The sequence below is a fragment of the Vigna angularis genome, chromosome 6 (assembly GCF_016808095.1).
Source record: "Vigna angularis cultivar LongXiaoDou No.4 chromosome 6, ASM1680809v1, whole genome shotgun sequence".
Classification (NCBI taxonomy): domain Eukaryota; kingdom Viridiplantae; phylum Streptophyta; class Magnoliopsida; order Fabales; family Fabaceae; genus Vigna; species Vigna angularis.
In genome coordinates, this window is record NC_068975.1 from 3,531,374 (window position 1) to 3,542,058 (window position 10,685).

At 42.5% G+C, this 10,685-nt stretch overlaps 2 protein-coding genes across 2 annotated transcripts; one reads left to right on the top strand and one right to left on the bottom strand.

Annotated features, from left to right (window-relative positions):
• Window positions 1-877: 877 nt before the first annotated feature.
• Window positions 878-1,481, top strand: LOC128197331 (protein WUSCHEL-like). Its single transcript, XM_052878695.1, has 2 exons — window positions 878-1,141; window positions 1,254-1,481. Exons 1-2 carry the CDS (start codon window positions 883-885, stop codon window positions 1,436-1,438), a joined length of 444 nt encoding a protein of 147 aa, XP_052734655.1. The 5' UTR covers window positions 878-882; the 3' UTR covers window positions 1,439-1,481.
• A 781-nt stretch (window positions 1,482-2,262) lies between these two features.
• Window positions 2,263-3,675, bottom strand: LOC108341260 (uncharacterized). Its single transcript, XM_017578955.2, has one exon. It carries the CDS (start codon window positions 3,673-3,675, stop codon window positions 2,263-2,265), a length of 1,413 nt encoding a protein of 470 aa, XP_017434444.2.
• Between the last annotated feature and the right edge of the window lie 7,010 nt (window positions 3,676-10,685).

The window sequence follows — 10,685 nt, forward strand, 5'->3', positions numbered from 1 at the left end:
ACATTTTCCCGATCTCGCTCTCTCTCTATCCTTCTCTTTCTCCCTCTTCTCTCTCTTCCTTGAGTGTCTGGACTTCTGCGAGGCTCCTCCGTCTCTGCCTTCCACAGCGTCCGTGCCTTCCGAGGAGCTTCCGTGTGCCTTCCACTTCCAGGTAAGTCCTCTGTACTCTAAATCTCTCTTCATTCGTGCTTTTCTTCTCTTAAGTTTTTTGTTCCTTCCTTCTTTTCTTCCCTCTCTCGATGCTTTATGTGTTCTTTTTTCCTTTACGCTTTCTGTTCTTGCTCTTCTTTCTTGTCACCTTTCGATTTTTTTTTCTGCTTTCCTTTCCTGCAAGCTCTTTATTTTCTTCTACTTTCTGCTTTGTCTGCTTTTATTTCTTTCTCGCCTTTCTCTGCATTTCTTTCTGAGTCCTCTTTTCTCTTTTCTCTTTTAATTTTAAAAACTTAAAACACTTAAAAACACAATTGTCCTAAACTTAAGGGGTATATAGGCTGGAAACCAGACGTTTATCTCCCTTCGTTTGAAGGTATGACAGAGACAATCGGGTAGAACAACGCCACGTACCCCATAAAAATAGAAAACTTAAAAAGAGAATTTATTTGAATGAACCGGACATGAACAAATGGACAAGGACAAAAGGACAAGGACAAAAGGACATAGATCCGTTTAGGACCCTTTTGCAAGGACCGTGAAACAGATCCGAGACCAGACACTGAAATAACAAAGATCGACCGAACAAAATAAACTTAAAAGGAAACAAAAACACATAAAGAAAACACTGAAAAAACTTTTTGTTTTATGCTTTTGTTATGTTTTTGTTCTTTTTATTTTTATATTTTTTTTTGTATGAAAACTTAGAGAGGAAAGATGAGCGAGATGGAGATGGAGAGGTACACCGGTCAGCGGTGGCGACCTACTGACGATCAGGTCAGAATGATGACCAATATTTACAATTACGGGGTCACACATCCCAGCAGAGCGCAAGTCGTCGAGATTGCGTCTCGACTAAGGGTTTTCGCAGATGTCAGCGAATACAATGTGCACTGCTGGTTTAACAACCACGGCAATCGGGTCAGGCGCTGGCAAGCGGAGATAGACCCCACTGGCACTCAGTTTTCACAACTGCCGCTATACATGTATGGTAAGCATCCTGATCACCTCCACCCCTTTTTTTTTTTGCTGATTTCCCTCTTCATCTTATTATTGAAATTTTTTTGTTGTTTTTTTTTTTTGTTTTATTTTTTTTTGGAAAGAATACGACTGGGTGATCATGAGGGCGCCGAGGCTGCTGGACTTGTTCCCCGTTCCGATCATCATCGACGACGATAGGGACACACGACAAATCGCTCCACCCATGCTTCTCACATTCCGCACCAGAGCTCCTTCGACGGAGCTCTCCCTTAGACCACCGCAACCAGCCCGGGAATACTTTCGCTAAATTTCCTTCATTTATTATTATTATTATTTTTTTTTTTTGGTCTGTAACTTAACGATCACCCGTGATCGAACCACGAACACTGTTTATTTGCTTTCGTTATCTGCTTTATTTGCCTTTTTTTTTTAAATTTGTGACTTTGCACTTTTTTTGTTATATCTGCTTTTTTCTCTTTTTTATGCATTTTTTTTTTCATGTTAAGATCGTATGAGTGTATTCAAAATGATACCTTGTTCAAAATCATCTTTCCGACCTTACTGTAAATCTTGCCCGAATGATGAAATAAAATGGATTTTTATGGTTTTTCTTTGATTTCAGTCTAAACAAAATTTCTAATCTAAACGAAATAAAGGAAAACCGGGCTCAACAGAAAATAAATTATTTACAAAGAAAATACGAAAAAAGACTTCGAATGAAATGAACGCCATGAGCATGAAGAACACAATTTTGAAATCATTATGCATATGAGACAAAGAAATGGGAAGAGAAGAACAAAGAACTCGTAAACAAATTTGCACAATTTGAAATTTCGACAAACCTCTTTTTTTTTATATCATCATTTTTTTTTTGTTTGGTGACACCCTATTAGGACATGATTTCCAGTAAACCTTGGAGATACCAAGTAATGAAAGTTCACATTAAAAGTTCATGGATGAAAGCGTGATATCAATGAGCGTAAACCTCATAGTGAGACAAATTAAAGCTCGATCAAAACAACATCAGTTCCAACTTTTACAATAACTTATGCTTTCCAAATAATCCGAGAGTCCTCTTCACTCGTCCATGGAATTTGTAGAGGTGAACTCACGCCTTGCCGCAGTGCTAGATTACATTTCTTCAAACTTTAAACATCCTGAATCGATCAAAAATTGCACTTTATGCTTTAGAGCCTTGCATGCCTCAGTTGAATGTCCACACGCTCCTGCATGATAATCACACCTGGCATTTACGTCATAGTTCTTTGGGTACGGAGGTCGTATAGGCCTAGTTGGACAAATCTTCATGAGGTTTCTACGGAGAAGATCTGGTAGTAACTCCGTATAGGTCATGGGGATAGGAGTGAAGTTGGCGACCCTCTCATCACGATTGTAATTTCTTCGTTCAGTGGCTCGACTAGACCTATGGGAATGTGACATTTGAGGATAGGCAGTAAAATGGGAATTAGCTCTTCGCTTCTTATCTTTCTCATGTCTAAGACCATACCCGTTTAGACTGGCTACTAGCTCTGGGCCTAGTGCAATTTTCCCACTTCTTATACCACTCTCAACCCTCTCTCCAATTACTACTATGTCAGTAAAACTTAAGGAAACGCTGCCTATCATGTGTTCATAAAATGGGGTTTGCAGAGTATTCAAAAATATGATAGTCATCTCCTTGTCGCTCAGAGGCGGTTCTACTTGAGCAACAATTTCTCTCCACCTTTGGGCATATTCTCTGAATGATTCAGACTCTTTCTTCACTATATTTTGCAGTTGTAATCTGTCAGGTGTTAGATATTTATTATATTCATACTGCTTTAGAAATGCGCTAACCAGATCTTTCCATGAGTAGATGTGAGTCGTTTCCAAACGCATGTACCAAGTTAGAGCCATGCCAGTTAAACTTTCTTGAAAGAAATGAATCAGAAGTTTTTCATCGTGGACATAAGCTGCCATTTTCCTGCAGTACATGGTTATATGGACCCTCGGGCAAGTATTTCCCCGATATTTCTCAAATTCTGGCATCCTGAACCTTGGAGGTATCACCACATCATGAACTAAACACAGTTTTTTAGCATCTTCAAATTCAAAACTTCCTTCACCCTCTATGGCTCTCAACCTCTTCTCAAGGACTTCTAATCTGCTCTTATCATCCTTAAAATCTCCTGGTGTAATGACACCAGATGGAGACTTCGTCTTAGGTTGTTTTTTCATCATCATGCTTTCAATATCTGGTCGGATAATCTGCCCAGGAATTGTGAAAGTGGTTGCCCCAGGCTCGTCTTCTACTTCAACTGCATTATCTTCGGCCCTTTTAGTGTCAAGATGGCCCAAGTCTACTCCTAAGGGTGGAGTATAATTCGGGGGAAGATGATGGGAAGGGAAAGTTTGTGCTCCCTGAACTTCTTGTTGTAGTCTTTGTGCGGATGGATCTCCGGGGATTTGTAAGGCATTCAGGGCTTCTAAGATTCGACTGATTTGTCCTTTCAGCTGTTGGATATCGGCTTCTATTCCTTCTTGAACTTCTACTTGGTTCTCCATGATTTTGCCACTGGTTCGTGTCCTTTAGGGTGTCTTAGATGTTTAGCTGTATATTTTTTTTTGTGAAACAAATTAAGAAAAAAGAAAAATAAAAATAAAAAAGAAAAGAAAAGAAAAGAAAACATAGTTCAAATTCTCTAGTCAGAAACTATAAAGCTGTGAAAATATTTGCCCCGGTATAATTTTGGAAATTAACACGAAACAGAGTCAATAAGGTGGTTCATCATTCTGAAATCCCCAAAATGCTAGACATAGGAATTCTTGATCAATCATCGCAGGCTTTAGTCATCACTTTCTTCATTTGTCTGATCAGTTTCTCGCAGCAATCGAGGAATGTTTCAATCCCCTTAGGCGGGTTGATGATTGACATTAGCATCAACTAAGAACTTAAGGACGTTTTCAATGGCTCCATTGGCAAGGGAAGCTAGCTATGAGAGACTTCTCTTCCAATTCTTTTAACTTGTCCTTATTCAACGACATATTCCTTCATCCGACTCATCAATCTTTTATGTCCTCTTTTAGCTGAATGGCAACATTCCTTATCTAGTTTTGTCATTGTTGTTTCTATCCACTGCTCATCATTTTGAAATTTCTTTTCACAAATTGGGTAGGGGAAATTAATGTGAATTACAACTTGATTGTCTTAACCCTTTTTGCGATCCATTGGCTAAGGGAAACTTCCACTAACAGTCCATGATCTTGGGCCTTTCTTTGAAGCGAACAACATTTCCCCGAATTGTCTTTAACTTGTTGGAACATTTCAGCGAAGATTCATTCCTCATATGATCTGCAATGTGGCGAGAGATGCAGGTGTTAGCGATCCTCTCAGGATACTCAAATTATTTTTTGCGCTAACACAGGATTGCAATTAATACAACACCTAATACCCATGAGGGGTACATTAGGATACCTCCCGCAATGATATGTAATCTGCGATCTATGTTGCCAAGGGACACACCATTTAACTTGTTCTTCATTTAAACTTGCACAAAGTTACGCCCATTCATTTACTCTTTTCACATGTGGTTCACAAGGAACAGCCTAAGACAAGTGCAAAAGTGCCTAAAAGTCACTTCTTTTTCCAATGGTGACCCTTATTCACCTGACTGATTACCTGTGATGGACTTTCTGTACAAAATCCAATTTTCTCTCGGGTAATCGTTTACAGTGTCCTTGTAATCGATTATATACTGCAATAACTCGTCCATGGGGTACAGGGAATTTAAGGCGTCTCCAGTCTCACGGAAAATGAATCACAAATACAACACTGGTAGACAACATAACATCTTTCCCCCCTTCAGTTCGTAACAACGATTAAGGGTCTCATAAACTTCGGCCAGGATGGTAGTGACTGGATTCTCACAGCGGTCTTTGTCTCCCACAAATGCATTCATAGCGGCATGATACCATAGAGGAGAAGAGCTAATACATCCTTAAACATTTCCCCATTTTCCTCTTAAGCCAAACGATGTAGGTATTCCTATAAGTATCTTTGAGGAAGGCCCCTCACTTTGCTTTTGATTGTGAACTCGCTTTCCAACTTCATTGGGTGTACTTTCCTTATCCTCGCTAACTGCAAGATAAGTATATACTACTCAAGGTAGCTGTATGGAGTCTTTTCCATATTTAAGACTTGCTCGAATTCTTCCACTGGTGGCACTAGTTGGAAATCTTGGAAAGTGAAGCACCTTAGTGGTGGATCATAGTACTGGGTTAAAGTAGTAATTGCTGATGTTTGGACCTCCACCTCTAACAGACTCAACAAATTCTTATACCCCACCAATATTATCCTCCTTTACTCGACGTGCATCTTTTCGTCAAAATGTATGAACTCGAATACCTCTTGACTCAAAATTCCATGTTAATTCCCCTTTTTTAGCTTAAGGCCTTAATCACAACTTTATAATTTTTTACTAGAATCCACAGAACGTGACAAGACTATAAAAAACGTGAGCTAAGACAAGAAGGAAAGAAAAAAGATAAAGAGATATGATGATATGTACAAGGTGCGTGATTTTTATTAAGCGAACATGGGGGTTATAAGAATACACATTTCTCCCTTTTGTGCCTTATCAAAGGTTGGATGACTGAAGTTCTAAGGCCAAATATATGCACTCACAAGAATAGCTTCCTAATGCTTAAGTCAGGCCACCAGAGCTATGGCTCTTTTCACTGTTTCTCCACAACAGTCAGAGTAATCAACTAGATGTGGAGACACAAATGAAAAGAACAGACTCTGGCTGGGGTTCTCACGATAGCCAAACAGGAAGTACATCCCAGAGTGACACCGCTACACAACCCCTCTATTTCTAAGTTGCGCTCAGACCCGGGTATAGGGCCTCACTCATGATATGCATATAATGTGTGTGTGTGAAGGGAGAATGCAATTGTACACCCCAAACCCTCACCTGCAAAACAACCAGAAAATTCCCAGGCAGATATAACATGTTTTCTATCCTAGGGTTCAATGTAATCAAAACAAACACATATACAATTATGACAAATATCAAACAAAGATAAAGACAAAGAAAGGAAAGAAAAACACAAAGAAAAACCACATTAAATTCGCACATCTAATTAAATGGCCTGACTCTCTGGCATTCCCCAGTGGAGTCGCCATCTGTCGCAACCGGAATCGCGACGGGACGACGATCCAATAAAAAGAAGAAATTTTTTTGAAAAGAGATTTTGGAGTCGCCACCATAGTTTATTCTGGAAAACTACGGAAAAACCATAAAATGATAAGGCATGGTCAAATTGAACCAGATTCTTGGTTCGGGAGTCGGTTACGTGTAGGGAAGGTATTAGCACCCTACAACGCCTGCCCTAAGGCAGTACCTTTAACTAAATGCGCGAATTTGGATGTGGGTTAATGTACAAGGAGTTACAATCGTAAAAACTAAATAATAAAAATCAAGAAACAAACACGAGCAAATAAAGGTCCATGAGCAAGATAGTGTGGATGAAACAGGGTATCAAAAAAAGAACTTTCGTTTTTTATCATTTTTATTATGGGTCCGAGGCCAAAGGAAAGGACAGGAGGTGCGCGGGTGGAATATGGGGGTGTGCAGGTGAAATATGGAGGCGCCAAGGGGACTCGGCCCGAAGTGTTTATTCCCAATTCAACCCGCCCATTAGGGGTTCTTCTAACTTCATCCATTTGAGTCAGCAGAAGACTCCATCTTCTCCTCTGAAAGAGAGAAACCCAGAGACATTCACCTCCACTCTCATAGCCACCGCAAAAGGGGACGACCTTTACCGGTCTCGGCGTCAACGGCAAACTCAGGCGACATCGGAACCACAACCAACCGCGGTGCCGCTGTCTTCTATTCTTCGATGGTCGCCACTCGTTACCGGGATCAAGATGGTCGCGACAGTTCTTCATTCTCCGCGCGCGGCTTCGATTTGCCACTGCTACACGCGACCAACTCCGGCGACCGCCTCGGCTCCACCGCCACCAACGTTGCTTCAGATCCGGCCGCCCTAGTGACTCCGTGGTTCGATTCTGCTCGCGCCAGTGCAGCTGTAGTTCCCAACCACCGTCACTGACGCGTGACTCCTTTGGGAATTTGGAAAAGTGGTTCGAAAACCTAGTCTGCTTTGACTTGGGGTTTTGTCAATGATGGTTGAAGAAAATAGTGGTACCGTAGATGATGCAGGTGGGAAAAGTATGAATCTGGAGGAAATAGTTGCAGGTGCCATGGTTGGCGAATTGGGATTGTGTAGAGTGAAAAAAAGTGAAGAGAGAAGGCAAAATTTGTATGACGAGCCGAGGGGTGGAGAACTTGTAGGAGCGTTTTCAGAGGGATTCAGTCTGGTGAACGAAATCGGGAATCCAAAACAGCTTAAGAGTTGTGCGTGTAGGAAGGATGACGCTTACCAAAGATGGGATGACTGAGAAACGGGTTTGAAATGTCGGGTCCTAGAGATTAAGTGTTGCTGGTGTTAAGATGATGATTGGGTGAAGGAGAATGGAGGTTAAGGATGAAGATGATGATGTTGACCGTGAGGTATTAGAGATGATCACGCGTCTTGAAGATGTTTTGGATTGGATGAAGGCAATGAGGTGGGTGATGGTGGTTTTGAGGATCAGTAGTGGTAGCTGGCAAGGATGGCGGCCTGAGGTCCTGTGGAGGAGAATGGATAATGATTGATGTTGGATGTTGGCCGTGAGTTTAGGATGTTGAAAATGGTGTGAAGGATGATGAAGGTGATAGGCTGTTTGGCCGTGGGATAAGGTGTCAGGATAAAGATGAATGGTGATGGTCTATGTGTAAGGATGAAGGTGATGAAGTTGGCTATGAGGTATTGGATATGAAAATGATGAAGTTGGTTGTGTATGAGGGTTGAAGGTTCAGTGTTGGAACGGTATTGGAAACGGAAGTGATGATGTTGGCCGTATGGCAGCGATGAAGATGGACGTTGGCCCTCATAGCCGTGGGTGCAGTAAGAACAGACATATACAAATATTCACAACACTAAGCATCTATTTAACAGCAACATGCAAACTCAGCAACCAAAGAGACATATTCAAAGACAATGTAACAGAGGCATATTCAAGGTCAATTAACCAAACTCAGAACAAACATGGAGTGGAAAGCATTACTTACCTCTTGAAGCTTGGTTCCGATGGTCTCCTCCTCTTTCTCTGGCTTTCCTCCTCCTTCCTGTGATGTCTCTGGCTTCCCGAAAGTGGACCCTCCCCTCTACTTACTTCCTTCTCTTTAGTAAAATGATGTTTCTTCTGCCTCCTCTTCTTTTTCGGTTTCCTCTTTCTTTTAATTTTTCTTGATGAATGAAGATGGTGAACGTTGGCGGCTGTGAGGTTAAGATGTTGAATATGATGATGGGCGTTTGGCCGTGAAAATGAAAAGGGAAGGGTGATAGCAGTGTGTGGATACGGCCGGAGTGCGTCGGATGGTTTCTGGGCGGAGGTCGCGGTGTTCCAGACGAATATGCGGAAGTGATTATGTTGGAGGTTATTACTGGTGTGTTTGATGATGGTCGTCGTGTGTGTGTGATTGACAGAGAAGGTGGACTATGAAAGAAGAAAGGGATCCCGGTGGCGGAGACGGTTTTGTTAGAGAATTTGTTTTTTCAGTGATGGTCGTGAAGTGATGAGGGTGAGGAGTTGCTATGGTGGCCGATGGCAAAAATGGGTGAATGTGCAGAGGTGAGGATGCTGGAGATTCTCTGACGAAGGTGAGTGGGAACCAAAGTTAATCCTCTGATGAGCAGAGAAAGTCCCCCCAATGAAGGGCTGCCTGGTGGAGGACAATAGCAAGTGGTGTCCCCTGAAATCTTACATGCCAGCTCATGGATGACAACCCAAAAATGTGAGTGCTCCTGATTATTCTCTTCTTCTGTAGAAACCCATACTGTGAGTGGCTTGTCAGACTGTTAGTGGTGGGCAGCGGCAGTGGGAGGTGGAGATAGTGGAGTATGATATTACAGAGTTGCAAGGGCAGCCGTTCCAGATGCATCATGTGGGAGCTCGTGGGAGACAACACCAAAAGAGGAACCTTTCCCTGGTGCAAGATGGGTAGAAGGAATCTTTCAGGTGCAAGATGGGCAGAATAGAATCTGGCAGAGCCTCCTGTGAGTGGCTTTCAGATGTTAATGGCGAACACGGCAGCATGAAGGTGGGAATCCTCACTGACATATCAATTTAAAATGCAGCCAGTTTTGGACGTTCGGTCAAGAGCCTGCTACCAAAACGAACGACCGTTCACGAAGATGAACGAACGCTTAGGCCGAACGCTCACAAGGTAGAAACAACCTGATACAGGCCGAACGCAAACAGTAGCAAAGAATGAACGTTCACAAGGTCAACCAACGAAAACCGAACGCTCACAAACACTACTCCAAAGACCGAACGCTTAAGATTCAAACTGAATGTAAAACCGAACGGTGACAATGGACGCTCGCTTAACTGAGAACAAAGCCGTATCAAGAACGAACGCCACTAATACGTAAGTGACCGAACGTTAACCTTGTCAGGCCGAATGGTTGATGACGATCGTCCAGAGGAAACGAAATGCCGAACGGTTGAACAGTGTAAAGGACGAACGTCCTAAAAGACCGGGACAAACGCTTTAAGATGAGGACGAACGTTCGCAATAGGCATAGGACGAACGGTTGGAAACAGAGGACGAACGTTCGCATAAAGGCAAGGACGAGCGGTTCGAAACAGAGGACGAACGTCCCAAATTAACACATGGCCGAACGGCCGAATAGTGAAAGACCGAACGCTCAAGCATTCTCTTCTGGGCGAACGGTCGCAGAAACAGTGAGTGAGGACGAACGGTCACTGTTTGGACGAGCGGCCAACAGTGGGGAAGGACGAACGGTTACAACAACAGTGGGGAGAACCGAACGGTCACTGTTTGGACGAGCGGCCTCAGCAACAGTGGGGAAGGACGAACGGTATTTGTTTGGACGAACGTTTTCAAAGAGGACGAACGCTCGCAAGCTTGAATACTGGCCGAACGGTTAAGTTGAGGTCGAACGGTTGAAACTGAGGACGAACGGTCACTGGACGAGCGGCCAACAGTGGGGAAGGACGAACGTCGAGCAGCGGACGATCGAGTGGTAGAAGATGGTAATGTCACTAAGACCGAACGCTCATCAAGACAAATGACCGAACGCTCAAGGAACGTTTTACTGTGTGGACGAGCAACCTAATACTCCAATTGCCGAACGCTATACAAGGCCGTTCGCTCACAACCGAACGCTGAATCCAGATGAAGATCGAACGTTCGAAGGTTGGGACAATGAGGACGAGCGCTTGGGGCCGAGAAATGCCGAACGTCCTCCCTTCCTCTTTTTTTATTTATTTATATTTTTATTATTATTATATTTTTTATTATTTTTTATTATTTTTTTTTTATTATTTATTATTAATCAACCCGGACGAAATTGAGTGTTGACACTTCTCAACATCTTCAATGACAACTTTTTTTTTACAACAAAGAAGTTTCGGAGTCTCTTTAAAAGGGAGGGACAACTGC